At 43.0% G+C, this 18,518-nt stretch overlaps 1 protein-coding gene across 1 annotated transcript in view; it reads left to right on the plus strand.

Annotated features, from left to right (window-relative positions):
* Positions 1-2,072: 2,072 nt before the first annotated feature.
* MCF2 (MCF.2 cell line derived transforming sequence) overlaps positions 2,073-18,518 on the plus strand; it is a 181,614-nt gene continuing 165,168 nt past the window's right edge. Inside the window, exon 1 of the mRNA XM_077285261.1 lies at positions 2,073-2,674. Coding sequence (XP_077141376.1) covers positions 2,572-2,674 — 103 coding nt within the window. The 5' untranslated portion in view covers positions 2,073-2,571. The remainder of the gene's footprint in view (positions 2,675-18,518) is intronic.

The raw sequence follows: 18,518 nt of genomic DNA on the forward strand, positions 1-18,518 counted from the left end.
CCTAAAAGAGTAATTGTCCTCCAGCTATTGGCTGGGTCACTATAGGGGGACATGCGCAGCCCTTTAAGAAAGGGGAAGTGTGTGCGTGCATGCCCTAAGCACGGGGACCTTTATGCGGTGCATGCACCCTGGGCACCTGCAGACCTGGAGGGAGGAGACGGAGGAGAACAGGGGCCGTGGCGGTGAGTACACTGGCATTTCTGCAGGGGGAGGGATCGCACGCAGAAATGCCAGCGCTACATCAATGTTACTGGTGGGCCTTTGCCACCCCAGTCAGATGCTGTCTGTAGCAGCAGCATGGAGGATATTATACAGTAGTACTGTGCTGTGTGAATCCAGCACTGTGGATGTGATAATTAGTTGGTAGAGAACCTCAGACACATAACTATTGTCTGTCCTTGGTCCTCATTTCTCCTTCTCCCTGATTATGATACATATAGTATAACAGGATGTGTAATCTAACACCTAACTGTGCTGAGAATCCTTCTCTAGCACTGATCAAGATGGATTTGATCTCCTTTTCAGACTGGATGGTGAGTTCAATAGACAAGGGAGAAGAAGATGTGGCTCATAAGTGGAGAAAGAAGTAGATTTCTCTGATAAGATGTATTACAAAGTCTCCTTTATCCTTTCATCCACATGTACTATTAATTTGTGCAGCGTTTGTGGAAATGACAAAAGCTGTTTAAATTGTCATGTGCCCCCTAGTGGCGGCTGCAGACAAATGCTATAACTTTGTGCTATGCTATGAGTGAATGGCTCCCTCCCACTAGGAGCCAATCTGAATGATCATATATTAAGTGCAAATCATTCAGGAGAGACCAATCAGTAATAATAAGGCGCAGTCAGACGGACGTATAAATCAGACTGAGATCAGAACGCATCACTTGGACTCTCCAGAGCCGAGCGTAACAGCTGCATAGAAATACATGAAGCCGTCACTTTTGGATTGGGAGAGCCGCCAGCCAGTCCGTCCATTGTGTTCTGATCTCGATCCGATATATACGGCCGTCTAACTGCGTCCTAATAGAATTCTTTTAATCTGTCATCGACGCCATCTGTGCCGTTCTAGATTCTCAGATTTTCTGGATTATCAGATGATGATAGAAGAGTAACAAAGATTTAATCCGCTCTGTTTACAAATCTCCTTGGTTTAACGAGAAGTTACACGTTTTCCGGTATATTTTGTTCTTCACATCTGATCTCCGCTTGCATTCATATACTAGAAACCACCTATACCGGCGGCCATGTGATGGACACAGGTAGAATATAGACATACTCCTGTACATTACACCGGCACATGCAGATGTAGGACAGCGAGATATTCACACAAAATCACTACTTCATTGTCTTAGTCCGCAGCATCTCTCTGCTCCATCTTTGTTCTTGGCTTCATGTAATTACTGCTTTCAGTTTTCTGAATTATCTGACGCCAGATTACAGGAAGGTAACTTTATCTCTAAATTGAACGCCGGCCGGTTTCTGCATTTTCACTGGTTGATCGAATGGGTAGAGAAAATGACGACCGGACAGAATATCCGTGTGAAAAAATATCTCCGCATGCACCGATCTCTTCCGTATTTTGGATGACACTCGCCCATTCAAAAAAAAGAAATCGGATCACGTACGGATCATCCTTATTGCATTTTTTTTAAGGATAAATTGCAATTCTTAACATATGATGTCGCATTTTGCTTTGTAAATGTTAATAACCGCCAATGTATAAAACGGATGAGGACGCAGATGAAAAATCGCCTGATTTCAGATGATTTTTTGCGATATTAGCTGTATTGTCACATTTATCCATTCGTTGGTTCATCTAGACTGTGCCATGCTGATACAAAATATGGAATTCTTATCCCTTTAAGAATAAATGTGCACCCGAGCCCCAGTGTGTATGTATGATGCAGAACGACGGTGGACTGCGGCGCGCGCTGTCACATTCCTGGCCCTCTGTGTAACGCAGCCCTGTGGTGTGGGCATTATTCCTGTTTATAGTGCCGGGGACCCGGCTGATTGGATGTGACGGGGAAGTTAGCAGCAATTATAGTAGGTTCTGGGCAGGAAAAACTACAGGGAGGGAGGAGTGAACTTGAGCTCTGGCTGCTCACAGCTATCATTAACACTGATGTGATCAACTTGCGTGGACTCAAATAGCTGCTGCTGTCACATTCTGTGCTGGAGAGGCTCGGGACCCACCGGGGGGACGTGTAGGGTCTTTGAAGATTGGGTTTTTTTCTGGTGGTGGGAGAACGCCTGGTTGGCACCGTGGATTCCTTTATTTTTTTTCTCAGGCACTGACAGATCTGCAGTCTCACTGCACCTTAGTGGATGTGATGCACCGAGAGCTGGCTTCTGGGATGCCCATCACTGATGTGTGGCCCTTGCTGAGGCTCGGGTGATTTTTAATTTGGGGACAGGTACTACAAGTGGTCTCCCTGGAAAGTTGGACTAGGATTAATACCACAAATCACAGTCACCGCACGTTACTTCAGGAGCCCATCCATGGGACATTGCAATATGACACGGGGGCACATCTGCGCTGACCCTGCCCAGCCTCATTGACCTAGGATGGACATGGCATCCCTGGAGACAGTCCGGATATCAGAGGTGGAAATGGAGAAGTATTACAGTCTTCAGCAGGCGGCCTCTCTTCTGTACACATTGCTGGAAAGTAAGTACACCTCTGACCTCCTTCTGGAATAGTTTTCCTCCTCCTGCAGTCTAGATACGGCATATAGCATCCTGTATCCGAGCTTCCATAGTGTAGCTGCAGTGCTGCGCTAGATCCTCCCTGTCAGCTATAAAAACTTCTATCACTGGAGTCCGAGCTCATTGATGGGACGTCAGGAGAAGCTCACCCTAAGGCCACGTTCACACCTTCAGTATTTAGTCAGTATTTGTAAGAACAATCAGAGGAAAAGTATAATAATACAAACATGTCACCACTTCTGTATTTATCACCCACTCCTGATTTCGGCTTTCAAATACTGAGGTAAAATACTGACCAAATACTGAGGGTGTGATCATGGCCTTAAAAGGATATACCAGCAAAAAAAATGATCAATGATTCACTCAAAAGTTAAGAATGGCTAGACTGGGTGGAAAAGACCACTGGGTTTGAGAAGTCTGAATGGATCAACTGGGGTCACCCTTTAATAAAAGTCTTTATAATTGTTGCCCCTTAGGTTCCATATTTCATAGCACTGTATAGAAATTGTCACCATTCACATCAGTCCCTGTCCAGAGTATAGCTCCCAATCTACCTTACCCAGGCTGCCCCATGAAAATGTCGGAAAGTCCCATAACCGGAGCTGTGGTTGGTTTAATAGGCATTATTCATCTGATTTTCTTTATCTGATTTTCTTTAAGGGCTTGTGCACACGACCATATTTTTGGCCAAAGTGGTGTCCATTAAATAAATGGATGTCACTCACTGTTATTCAATGAGATAGTACAGATGAATGATTTTTTTTTTTGGCTGACTGAATCTGCATGTGAAAAAAAATGCTCGATTTTCGTCTGAAAATTAGATGAGACTCACCCATTCATGTCTATAGGTGCGAGAAAAAAATTGGATGCCATATGGAGCCACAGTATAGGATCTGATTTTTTTCCGATATATTGCAATTCTGTAACATGGGAAACTGTAAATGGTCCTGTAAGTGATCAATAGCTGCTGCCGGAAAAAAAAAAAACAGATTGTATACTAATGACAAGTGAGAAAAAAATCTGGATGAAAATTTTTTTTATACTGTTGTGTGACCCTAGCCTAAAGGTTTATTCCCATCATGTCAGTTCAGGAGCACACAGCTCCTCTGCCTCCAGACTTCCTGCTTCCTTGGAGGGGAGTGCTTTCGTGCCTGATTGAAAGTCCGGACAAGCATCATTGTTGCACCCCTGGTCAGTACTGTGCGCTACTAGATGAGGCAGGTTTGCCTCTGCAGCATCGGAAGAGCAGTATCACAGTAGTTGGCCGGGATCAGGAGCTAGCAGCACTCTCCAGCAGTTCCAGACTCCAATTTTACAAGCAATTTTGCAAATTCCCCCATCTAAGAGCATAAGAATAATCATTCAAGGGTATGCAAACTACCTTTCTTTTTAAAAAAACAAACAAAAAAAAACCCACTCTGAAATGCGTTGCGTTGCAGACAGGAATGGGAGTGCTCCTGCAGAAGCTCACCACCTCTGCCTGCTGAGGGTTGTTGTTTTTAAACAATGATTGGGGGTCTCAGGACAGGAGCTCAGCGCAGACCAGTGTATGGGCTCAATGTAAAGTCCATGAGTCCATGTTCTGTGCACATGGTGATGCAGCTCAGACATGTATACATGTATATATACATATATATCCAGGTACTCTGTAAGCATTAAATATCAGTTAGCAAATAATCTAAGCAGAAATATCATTACTCTGTTAGAGCCAGTGGAGCGCTGTCAGGATCTCTCCTGAAATACTTGGATGACTCCTACTGAGGGTCATGTAAAATCCTCTCTTTATTGAATATTTTGAAGAGTTTAATTTTATTGAATTCTGAATACAGGGGGATTTGTTTCATTCCTTTTCACAGTTTATCTCTCTCTGTACTTCTGTGTGCTGAAATGCCTATATTGGAAGCAAAATCTATGTCATAGGAAGTAATTCTGCACATACAAAGCTGCCCCAATGCTGTGACGGGCTGGTAGTAGGTTGGCCGGCAAGGCTCTGGAGCTCACTGTTCGCTCTTAATCTCATCCAGCTTCAGTCCCATTGCACGGCTATTGCTGTTGAGGAAAAGCTGCCTCATGTAGGAGCTTCAGGAGCACCTGCGGGACTATGCTACTGGCCTGAACTGTCACTCAAGCCCAACCTCCCCCCAAAGCAAGCAGGAAGCTAAGTGCGCTCCTGACAAAAAAATCCTTATAGCCGCGCAACATAGGGGTTCACAAGTCAAGCCTCTTTTGTATTAGATAAAACAGAGACCAGCCATGTAGTCACCAATTGTGGTGGACCCAGCATCTCCATGAATGACATTGAGACTCCACTGATTTTATTGGAACTGTTCAATTCTTACACTATAGAGGCAATGAACACTCACTTTCAGATTGCCCCTCACATTACAATTAATCACTGGGTGGGAACGTCTCCTTGGCAGCTTAAGGATGAGGGGGGCTCGTCTAATAAAAATGTCATTGTCCAAGGAAGACTATTGGAAAGGAATTCTCTGCCTATGAATGAAATGTTGCCGCTTTATTGATATTTCACAATTATATCCTCTTGCAGGTTGTACATTTCTCAACAGTCCTTTCTGTTCTTCACTTTTCATCCTGACGTTTCCTTGAAAAACACTTTGCCAGTTAAGTGATGAGCTGCCATTTGCTTACAGGAAGTACCTATCAATACTAATGCTATAGAGTGGATGGCCCCGGAGCTGGCTTATAGGTTGACGTGTCATTAATCTGCTGTGACAGGCTTTTGGCCGAAGCAAACCTTAGACTTATTCCTCGAGAGAGTCGTCATCATTTGTACAATGAAATATTAGAGTCATTGCTCTAAAGTTTAGTTAATTTCCATTTATCAATTATTGATTGACAATAATAGATTATAACTTTCCAGGATAATTTGATGGTGGTCAGTCCTGTGACCTGCACCTCTCATCATTTCGCTTGGCTTTTTGCGTTTGTGATGTTTATATAGCACTTACAATGTATAGCAGGGGTCCCCGACCTGTGTCTCGGGAACCACATGTGGATCACTGGCCCATGAGGTGTGGCCAGTGGCTGCCTGCCAGCTGGGGGTATTAGCCCTAGGTCTAGCAAACAGCTATGAAGAGCAGGTTTAAAGATGGTGAATTTTGTTAGTGGTCCTGCACAGAAGAGCAAATCTGAATATGGATATTCTGTCCTTGGGAGTTGGGGGATAATTTAAGTATGGTAAACTGGAGATTGGATGATGCTACCCATCAGAGGAGGTGCTTGAAGCTGGATGCAACAGTGCGGTGTGAGTGATTGATGCGAGAATACTAAATGGCTGAATCGTGGGAACCTTTGGATCTTGATATACAGCATCGTTGTGGTTTCTGGAAAAACTTTGGATGTCATTATACCAATAATGGGGGCTCTATGTGTTACTACTGTGAGGTCGGCAGGTGCTGGATGTGGCTCGCGACTCTCTCTTACACCTAAATGTGGCTCACAAACCTCTCTCAAACCTGAAAGTGGCTCTCGAGGTCAGAAAGTTTTGGAACCACTGATGTATAGTGATCATTCAAGCTAATAATTCAATTTCCAAAAGCCAGAAGCAAGGGCAGTATGACTGTGGCTGTCAAGTTCACAAAAAAAACCTGATGATTGAGGCTGATCCACGACCCTTAATAGTTTTGTTCTAGATTTTCATTAGCTCTTCCATCTCTTGTAATAAAGAAGATCTGGTGTACTTAGCTTGAAAATCCAAGTCAGAATGGCTTTATAATCCCAAAATTAAACTGAGCATTTTATGAGTCCAGCTAAAGAGTAAGAGAACTCATGAGTCCAAGTGTATTCAGTCTCCAGCCTCACTGCCTTACAGCAGGTTGTACTGAGCAGTGTGAGATCTCAGCAGGGAGGAGGGACACTGTGGAGCTGTCAAGCAGGCTAGGTGGACGAGGATTGAGTATAACTTTCATAAAGGATCATACTGTACAGTAACTCTGACATAAAATTTTAAATTTCGTAAACCAGCCTCATCAAGTCTAAGATAGCTATTTAACCCTTTCACCGCAGGGCAAATATTCATTTTAGCACTTCTATTTCTTCCTCTTGTGACTTCTTTTTCCATCAGAATATGAAGCCTTTTTTTGAAGGACAAGTTGTAGTTTTAAACTGCACAAATCACTTTAGCATATATAAAATACTAAAAAATGTGAAAAAAATTCCAGATGGGGTGAAATGGTAAAAAAAAGTCTTACAAATCTGCAATTTTTTGAGGTCTTGCTTTTTACTTACGGTAATTTATTATGTAGCAAAAAATAACTTGGCAACACTGAGGTTACATCATCTAGGTCACTGAGATTCCGATGACGACAAATTTATACTTTTTTATTGCTTTTAAAAAATTCATAAGTTTGTGAAAAAAAAAATTGGTTTGTGTCGCCATATTTTAAGACTTACATTTATTCTGCTTTTCTCTCTGTGGAGTTGTATGAGGTCTTGTCTTGATCTATTTTTATGAATTAATTATTCAGTAGGAATGATGACCAAAAAAACACACATTTCTTTTCCCTTCCCTTTACAACGTTTACAGATGCAGCAAAACCGAATATGCTTTTATTTTAATGAAATGCTAAAAGGGGGGTGATTTGAACATTTATTCTCATTTACATTTATTAAATATTTTGTTAAACTTTTTTAACTTGTTTTGTTCACATTTTTATAGCCCCCTAGGATCTAATCAATAAAAGAGAACCTGTCAGCACAATTTTGTAAAGTAGAGAAAGCTCATGGCTATAATGGCGCTGTGATACTGATTACATTGATACCTTTGGTAAAGAAACTCGCTTTGTTGTTTTTCTTTAGTTTTCTGCTAATTAGATTTTAATGCACAGGGGCCGGACTGTGCACTGGGTTTTCTCCTCCCTGTCTGTGGTTCCCCAGCTCCTCTACCTGTCTGTGCTTTACGCTACAAAATTGTGCTGACAGGTTTTGTTTAACCCCTTCACGACATGTGCAGTACATGTATGGCGCATGTCGGGTCTCCCCCTTTTGATGTGGGCTCTGGCAATGAGCCCGTATCTTTCCCGACATATGTCAGGTGGTTTCATCATGCATGCTGAAAATTGGTAACAGATTATCTTAAACTTGATAGTGGAAATAGATGGAAAACAATTATGTGGGAACGTGCGCTGAACTGTTTGGCCCCACCAATGGGGTGAAGAGTTCCTGTGCTTGGATTTAACAGTCAATTTGTGTTGATGGGCTCTCTTTAAGGCCGCATTCGAATGTTCATGTTTAATCATGTATGTGAAAAATGGTACCAGTGTAATCAATGTTGTGCATCAGTGTGTCTGGGTTGGCTTTCAATAAGCTGGGGCGTAATGGCGGCCAATTATCACGGTGGTCCCTCCTGCCAGCTGGCCATTTGTGGAAGGGATGCAGGATCCAACCGTCTCAATAAGCCATGTCCAGACCTCAGGTGCCACAGGAAAAACTCACTTTTACTGGAGCAGTTGTTGATAATGATTACAGCTCTCCACAGTTATTCATTACACTGAGCTAAAGCCCCTCATGGTGTGATGACCCCAGCACAGCCCCTCATGGTGTGATGACTCCAGCACAGCCCCTCATGGTGTGATGACCCCAGCACAGCCCCTCATGGTGTGATGACCCCAGCACAGCCCCTCATGGTGTGATGACCCCAGCACAGCCCCTCATGGTGTGATGACCCCAGCACAGCCCCTCATGGTGTGATGACCCCAGCACAGCCCCTCATGGTGTGATGACCCCAGCACAGCCCCTCATGGTGTGATGACCCCAGCACAGCCCCTCATGGTGTGATGACCCCAGCACAGTCCCTCATGGTGTGATGACCCCTGCTCTTTTTCAGCACTGTGTAGTAGCTCCCCTGAGTGTCAGGACTATTGTGAAGTCTGGTGTGTAGCAGCCACCCCACAGGAAAACTACTGAGCAAAGGAGAAGCAACCCTGCACCCCTCAGATTGAGTGGTGCTGGAGGCCACCTAGTGCCTTTACTGTGATCACTGTCGGGACTCCAGGGAAATAGATGCAGCCGCATGGTACATAGTGTCCTGCATGGTTCAAGAAGTAAACAACTGCGAGACGACGTGAGTTAGGGATCAGAGGAGAGATGTCTTGATACGATCCTTGGTTGCCAGTGATGGGAAGAGAGCTGAGGTACTTTCTTGTAACCCTGAGGTGTCGTGGACGCCAAGGTCCAGCCTGAGGGGAGACGTTTTAGTGCAGGTAGTGCTATATGCAGCGGGAGTCATTACATGTGTGTGTAAAAATGGCTGAAGAGCTGGCTTCTCACACCATCAGAGTTCACAGACATTTGTGATGCCTGACTTCGCAGGACCCCACAAGTATGTCAACATTGTGCTCATACTGTGTCATCCATGTTTTTCACAGATGGAGAAAGTAAGAAATTACAAAGCTTCTCTAATAATTTGCTATATTGAACACAGATGACACATGGAAGCCATCCGTCTGCTGCTCGTGTTTTTCATAGACCCATAGACTTGTATTGGCTCTAGTCATTCGTGTTGCCGTAAATAAACGGACATGTCTGCCTGTCTTTTGCTCGGTCACATGGTCCGTTGAAAAACACAGACATGTGAACACCAGCATGGGTTATAACTTATAATAGATACTTGTATTTGTGGAAAATACAGATATGTGAACACCAGCATAGGTTATAATTTATAATACACTGCTCAAAAAAATAAAGGGAACGCTTAAACAACAGAATATAACTCCAAGTAAATCAAACTTCTGTGAAATAAAACTGTCCACTTAGGAAGCAACACTGTTTGACAATCAATTTCACATGTTTTTGTGCAAATGGAATAGACAATGGATGGAAATTATTGACAATTATCAAGACACCCTCAATAAAGGAGTGGTTCTGCAGGTGGGGACCACAGACCACATCTCAGTACCAATGCTTTCTGGCTGATGTTTTGGTCACTTTTGAATGTTGGTTGTGCTTTCACACTCGTGGTAGCATGAGATGGACTCTACAACCCACACAAGTGGCTCAGGTAGTGCAGCTCATCCAGGATGGCACATCAGTGCGAGCTGTGGCAAGAAGGTTTGCTGTGTCTGTCAGCGTAGTGTGCAGAGGCTGGAGGTGCTACCAGGAGACAGGCCAGTACACCAGGAGACATGGAGGGTGACGTAGGAGGGCAAACAACCCAGCAGCAGGACCGCTACCTCAGCCTTTGTGCAAGGAGAAACAGGAGGAGCACTGCCAGAGCCCTGCAAAATTACCTCCAGCAAGCCACAAATGTTCATATGTCTGCACAAACGGTTAGAAACCGACACCTTGAGGATGATCTGAGGGCCCAACGTCCACAGATGGGGTTGTGCTCACAGCCCAACACCGTGCAGGACGCTTGGCATTTGCTACAGAACACCAGGATTGGCAAGTTGGCCATTGGTGCCCTGTGCTCTTCACAGATGAAAGCAGGTTCACACTGAGCACATGTGACAGACGTGACAGAGTCTGGAGATGCCGTGGAGAGCGATCTGCTGCCTGCAACATCCTTCAGCATGACCAGTTTGGAAGTGGATCAGTAATGGTGTGGGGTGGAATTTCTTTGGAGGGCCGCACAGCTCTCCATGTGCTCGCCAGAGGTAGCTTGACTGCCATTAGGTACCGAGATGAGATCCTCAGACCCCTTGTGAGACCATATGCTGGTGCGGTTGGCCCTGGGTTCCTCCTAATACAGGACAATGCCAGACCTCATGTGGCTAGAGTGTGTCAGCAGTTCCTGCAAGATGAAGGCATTGAAGCTATGCACTGGCCCGCCCGATCCCCAGACATGAATCCAATTGAGCACATCTGGGACATCATGTCTAGCTCTATCCACCAACGTCACGTTGCACCACAGACTGTCCAGGAGTTGGCGGATGCTTTAGTCCAGGTCTGGGAGGAGACCATCCGCCACCTCATTAGGAGCATTCCCAAGCATTGTAGGGAGGTCATACAGACACGTGGAGGCCACACACAATACTGAGCATCATTTCCTTGTCGTGAGGCATTTCCACTGAAGTTGGATCAGCCTGTAATTTGATTTTCCACTTTGATTTTGAGTATCATTCCAAATCCAGACCTCCATGGGATATTCATTTTGATTTACATTGATAATTGCTATATTTTATTGTTCTGAAAACATTGCACCATGCAATGAATAAAAATTTGCAACTGGAATATTTCATTCAGAGATATCTAGGATGTGGTATTTTAGTGTTCCCTTTATTTTTTGGAGCAGTGTAGATACTTGAATTTGTGGAAAAAAGAGACATGTGAACAGCAGTTTAGATGTAAATGGATACTGGCTGTGTATAAAAATAGATACAACAAGTAGGTCTGATGAGGCCTTAGGATACAACACTGCCCACAATAATCTATGTTGCTGTTCACATGTCCATTTTTTTACAGCAGAAAGTATGAAAAAGACCAATACAAGTCTAGGGGTCCGTGTAAAATGTACAGCACACGGATGGCGAAATTGTAACGTATAAGAGAAGCTTTGTCGTTTATGTATTTTATTCACTTTTATAGCACCACTAGATGGTGGCCCGATTCTAACGCATCGGGTATTCTAGAATATGCATGTCCATGTAGTATATTGCACAGCCCACGTAGTATATTGCCCAGCCACTTAGTGTTTTGCCCAGCCACGTAGTATATTGCCCAGCCACGTAGTATATTGCCTAGTCACGTAGTATATTGCCCAGTCACGTAGTATATTGCCCAGCCACGTAGTATATTGCCCAGCCACGTAGTATATTGCCCAGTCACGTAGTATATTGCCCAGCCACGTGGTATATTGCCCAGTCACGTAGTATATTGTACAGCCACGTAGTATATTGCCCAGCCACGTAGTATGTTGCCCAGCGATGTAGTATATTGCCCAGTGACGTAGTATATTGCCCAGCCACATAGTATATTGCCCAGCGATGTAGTATATTGCCCAGCCACATAGTATATTGCCCAGCGACGTAGTATATTGCCCAGTGACATAGTATATTGCCCAGCCACATAGCATATTGCTCAGCCCACGAAGTATATTGCCCAGCGACGTAGTATATTGCCCAGCCACGTAGTATATTGCTCAGCCCACGTAGTATATTGCCCAGCCCACGTAGTATATTGCCCAGCCACGTAGTATATTGCACAGCCCACGTAGTATATTGCCCAGCGACGTAGTATATTGCCCAGCCACATAGTGTATTGCTCAGCCCAAGTAGTATATTGCCCAGCCCAGGTAGTATATTGCCCAGCCACGTAGTATATTGCACAGCCCACGTAGTATATTGCCCAGCGACGTAGTATATTGCCCAGCCACGTAGTATATTGCACAGCCCACGTAGTATATTGCACAGCCCACGTAGTATATTGCCCAGCCACGTAGTATATTGCCCAGCTATGTAGTATGTAGTATATTGGTCAGCCATGTAGCATATTGCCCGAAGTGCCGTTGAAGTCCTGGCGCCTGTGTACGATGCACGCAGCAGCTTCCGGACCCAGGGTTGGTATGAGCGCAGGACCTGTGATGACGTCGTGGTCACATGACCGTGACGTCATGGCAGGGCCTTCTCGCATAGCATCCTTGGCACCGGAACCTGCCGCTTGCAGGAGGGTGAGAATAACCTTTATTATTATTATTATTATTATTTGTAACAGATCTTTTTACTATTGACGCTGCATAGGCAGCATCAATAGTAAAAAGTTGGTCACACAGGGTTAATAGCTGTGTTAATGGAGTGCGTTACACCGCGGTCCATTAACGCTGGCATTAACCCTGTGTGAGCGCTGACTGGAGGGGAGTATGGAGCGGGCACTGACTGCGGGGAGGAAGGAGCGGCCATGTTGCCGCCAGACTGTGCCCGTCGCTGATTGGTCATGGCAATGGTCGTGGGCATTTTGCCACGACCAATCAGCGACTTGGATTCCATGACAGACAGAGGCCGCGACCAATGAATATCCGTGACAGACAGAAGGACAGACAGACAGATGGAAGTGACCCTTAGACAATTATATAGTAGATGCTTTTCTGACATCACGATCACTGTCCCCATTGGGGCTCACAATCTACATTCCCTATCAGTAAACAATATAAACAAAAGTTGGCTTAGCTATTTATGGCACTTCCACATTAAATACTATACCTAGAAATACATAGGAAGCAGATGCCAAGTAAGTTAAAAATTACAAGAATCTTTATTAAACACTGTCGAACAAACACTTTAAAAATATTTTTTTATATTTTTCAGTGGGTATACACCAAATGGGTCTGCAAACACGGGAATATTCTTGCCAAAATATATGTGTACAATATTATTTTCTTTTAGATAAGTTGGTCTCTTGTTGCTAAGTTAGGACAGAGGAGGAATCAGCATTAATAAAATCCAATTTTTGAAAAAAATGTTCATGCGGTTAGTGCTTGTAAAGTTCGACGTAAGTACGTAAATACAGGATTTTCCAATATGTAATGACTCCCTACATCACTAGACTTCTTAAAGCAATAAATTCAAGTGATTTAATGATATTAAAGGGGTCAGTAAGCCATTTGTGCTAGTCTATTCATCAAATGATTTCCAACAAAGCAAGATCAATCACATAGTAGTGAGAGAACCAAAGAACTAAAAGGCACATTCCTCCTACAGAACCTTATGCACCCTTCATATTATAACAGTGCTGTTTTCAGTGCTTGCTAGTGCTGCATATAGTTCTATGTAGTAGTTATACCAGAGTATAAGCAGCGCAGTACACAAGTTTAAGGTGCATAGTGCTATTCAATCATTAATGACAGAGGAGAGAAAAAGTCTTAATACATAACCTGGCTGCAGAAGGCTTTATATTTTTAAAGTGTTTGTTCTACAGTGTTTAATAAAGATTCTTGTAATTTTTAACTTACTTGGCATCTGCTTCCTATGTATTTACATTCCCTATTAGTATGTGAGAGGAAACTGAAGAACACGGAGGAAACGCACAGAAACACAGGGAGAACATACAAACTCCTTGTAGATGTTGTCCTTGGGGGGATTAGAAACCAGGACACAGCACTACCAGGCTTCAATGCTAACCACTGAGCCACCGTGCTAACCACCGAGCCACCGTGCCCATTTATCTATTAATTCATCCATTGTGAGAAGCACCGATGACACACTGATGGAAGACACTGATTACACCAGCACCATTTTCTCACATACGTGTTTAAGAAGTGTGAATGAGGCCCAAACTGGTATAATACCAATAGATATATCCAAAACAAATGATGAGAACATTACACATATGTAACAGTAAGTATTTCCATAAATTAGATGTTAATTGGCATATACAGAAATCATGACCTCACAGATAATGAGGCGCAGACAATTAGAGGACGTCTGACTCACATCTGTACTTGGCATGTAAGGTTGTGATCATGCCTGACATAAGCCAGGGCTAACAGTGTTCTCCGGCAGTACTGATGACACCACCACTTTCAGCACTTAGGCTCCAGTAGTTTTTGTCTTGACTTGATTTTCTAAATTGAGGAATGTACACACAAAGAATAAAAAGAATAAATCTCATCCAGCATTGTGCTGAACGCAGGGAAATCATAGTCATGGCTTAGATGCAGTCAAGGTTAAGCTTTCCTTCCCAGAGGGTAAAGATTTCATCTGCTGCCCTACCTCGGTATCCAACGACCCCCCTGCTCAAACCATTGTGGCTTCTTGGCACCTCGGTGCAGATATTTGTAGGACAAGGGCAATTCATGACCCTGATCGCTAAAAGGGCGTAGTCAGTGCTAATTTGCAAGAAATGTGGGTGTTTTGGGCCTTTCCTGGGGTCTTCAATGTGGGATTAAAAGTCAAGATTTGGCCCAAGAAGGATTCTACCACTTTTTCTACATTCCATTAATAAATTAAGCATAATTGCAAATAATTTTAAAAAGGTATTCCCATCTCTGACTTTCATAGCCGAACCATGTACAACTGATTGAGGGTCCCGGCCACCTCCAGAGGTGGGGTACTACAACATCATCTGCAACAGGTTGTTTGCGCAAATGTCATAGAAATGAATGGGGATTACGTAAACTTTACTTCTGCAACTTACGTGTTGCACCAACAGCGCTGCTCTCTTTGCTGTGCTGTTCCCTAACTCCCATTCATTCATGAAAGATATGTAATCAGCGTAGCCCAGCTGCACTCCGCTGGTTTTGTAACTCCACCTCTGGTGGTCAGAAACTTAAAGGGTATTCCCATCTCCAAGACCCTATCCCAATATGTAGTAGGTGTAATAATAATAATAATATTAGCAAATGCCTCCAAGTAGAAATGTAGTATAGTTCTTCTGATTAGTTATATCTCTTACCCCATGTGCAGGGCATCGCAGTAGCTTAGTTATCCTTGGTTATGACCACTAAAGTAATGACAGTTATATATAAACTGTATATATATTGAATATATAAAGCTGAATGTGTGTGTATATGCGTGTGTATGTCCGGGATTGGCATCTGCACCGTCGCAGCTACAGCCACAAAATTTTGCACAGTCACACGTCTGGACCCTGAGAGCATCATAGGCTATGTTGTGAGGCGAAATTTTAACCCCACGCGTTCCAATTCACCAAACAATTTTGCCCTTATCTACATAATGGGGAAAATGTGAAAGGAAAAGTGTTGGAGGCAAAGTGACAGCTGCCAGATGTGAACAAGGGGGACTTAAAGAGTGAGAGCGATGGCGCCAAAGAGTATATACTGTACAGTTACTAAGGTGGGGCCCTGACATGGGATACTCACCACACACGGGGATATGAACACACACACAAAATGCGCCACACACTACCACGTGCTTGAACACATATCACCCTCAGCACACATTTCACCACACATACACCAACCTCGCCACATAAAAGTAGAAACACAAAAGTCACCGCTCAAAACTCGCCATGCGCAAAACTCGCCACATGCAAAACTAGGCTCACGAAAAACTCGCCACATGTGCAAAACTCACCTCATAGAAAACTCGCCACACGCAAAACTTGCACACGCGGAAAAATTGCCACATGCACAAAAGTTGCAACACATGCAAAAGTTGCCTCACACAAAACTTGCACATACTCAAAACGCACCACACATAAAACTCGCCATGCGCAAAACTCGCCATTCGCAAAACTTGCTGCACACAACTTGCTACACTAACCTGTCACATGCAACTCGACACACAAAAAGTTGCTACACGCATGTCACCACACAAAACTCATCTCACAAAAGTCGCTACATGCATGTCGCCACACGTAACTCAACACACACAACTTGGCACATGAAACTCGCCCTAAAATACACACAAGTCTGGTATTATCCTTCAAAAATAAAAATCTGATTAATAAACAGACAAACTACAAGAGCAACAACTGTACCAACTGTACAGCTGTCAGTCACATGACCTGTCTATTATGTGTATGTGTGAGCTAATATATACTGCCAGGGGGGAGGGCTTCCTGTTGGCTGGGGATTTATCAGGCTGCCAATTTAGCTTACAAATACTGAGATAAAAATACTGACCAAATAACATGTGAACGAGGTCTAATACAGGAGGAGATGACACACAGATATATACTATATACAGGAGGAGATGACACACAGGTATGTACTATATACAGAGGAGATGACACACACATATATACTATATACAGGGGAGATGACACACAGGTATATACTATATACAGGAGGAGATGACATACAGGTATATACTATATGCAGGAGGAGATGACACACACATATACTATATACAGGGGAGATGACACACAGGTATATACTATATACAGGAGGAGATGACACACTTGTATATACTATATACAGGGGAGATGACATACAGGTACATACTATATACAGGGGAGATGACACACAAGTATATACTATATACAGGGGAGATGACACACAGGTATATACTATATACAGGAGGGGATGACATACAGGTACATAATATACAGGGGAGATGACACACAGATATATACTATATACAGGAGATGACACACAGGTATATACTATATACAGGAGGAGATGACACACAGGTATATACTATATACAGGGGAGATGACATACATATATACTATATACAGTAGGAGATGACACACAGATATATACTGTATACAGGAGCAGATGACACACAGGTATATACTATATACAGGAGGAGATGACACACAGGTATATACTATATACAGGAGGAGATGACATACAGGTACATACTATATACAGGAGGAGATGACATACAGGTACATACTATATACAGGAGGAGATGACACACAGGTATATACTATATACAGGAGCAGATGACACACAGGCATATACTATATACAGGAGGAGATGACTTACAGGTATATACTATATACAGGAGGAGATGACACATGTATATACTATATACAGGAGGAGATGACATACAGGTATATACTATATAAAAGAGGAGATGACACATAGGTATATAGAGGAGGAGATAACATACAGCAGGTATATACTATATACAGGGGAGATGACATACAGGTATATACTATATACAGGAGATGACATACAGGTATATACTATATATAGGAGGAGATGACATACAGGTATATAGTATATACAGAAGAGATGACATACAGGTATATACTATATACAGGAGGAGATGACACAGGTATATACAATATACAGGAGGAGATGACATACAGCAGGTGTATACTATTTACTGGGGAGATGACATACAGTTATATACTATATACAGGAGACGACATACAGGTGTATACTATATATAAGGGAGATGACAAACATGTATATACTGAGGGGAAAATGAGAGGTGTGAGGTGAAAATGAGGGGGTGTGAGGTGAAAATGAAAAGGTGTGAGTGCAAAATGAGAGGAGTGAAGGAAAATAGTGGAGTGATCGGAAAATGACAGATGTGAGGTCGAAATGAAAAGTGTTAGGGGGGAATGAGAGGAGTGGGGGGAGAATGAGAGGAGTGAGGGGGAAAATAAGAAGAGTGAGGGGGAAAATGAGAGGTGTAAGGGAGAAAATGAGAGATGTCAGGGGGAAAATGAGAGGCGTGATGGGAAAATAAGAGAAGTGAGGTGCTATAACTAACCACAGATATTTACTATGCCCAGGCAACGCCGGGCTCTTCAGCTAGTATATATATAAAATCCCTAATAACTGTCATTATATTAGTGGTCATAGCCTTGGATATCTAAGCTACTGCGATGCCCTGCACATGGGGTAAGAGATATAACTAATCAGAAGAACTATACTACATTTTCTAATTGGAGTTTGGTATTTGCTAATATTATTAGTATTACACCTACTACATGCTGGTATAGGGTCTTTTACATGGGAATACCCTTTTAAGGCATTTATTCCATTTTTGGCTAAAAAAAAAAGCATGGATGGGAATAACCCTTTAATTAAATAGCTATTATTTTATATCTACAGCTCCAATGCAGACCATTGAGTTTCCATGGCAACTGTAGTCATATTGGCATCTATCTCTCACTTAATTAGGTCAAAGTGTGTTAGCAAAAAGTAGGGGGCAAATAAAAAGAGTATGACTGCAGTATCAGAGTGCGCAAGGTCTAATTCTGCTGCATCTATATATATGACAAGTCTGGGTCTGTTGACAATCTTATTGGGCGTAGGCCTGAGTTACTACTTCACAGCTATAATTATAATATTGACAGAACATAAAAACTACATTGTATTTTACTTTTACAAGCTTAGCAGTTGTATTCTTGCATGGCTTCCTGGCTTGGGTATATGTGTCTTTAGTATTCTCCCAGTTTGCTTACATTATACTGTGATTGATATTGCT

Source organism: Ranitomeya variabilis, chromosome 2 (genome assembly GCF_051348905.1).
Source record: "Ranitomeya variabilis isolate aRanVar5 chromosome 2, aRanVar5.hap1, whole genome shotgun sequence".
NCBI lineage: Eukaryota > Metazoa > Chordata > Amphibia > Anura > Dendrobatidae > Ranitomeya > Ranitomeya variabilis.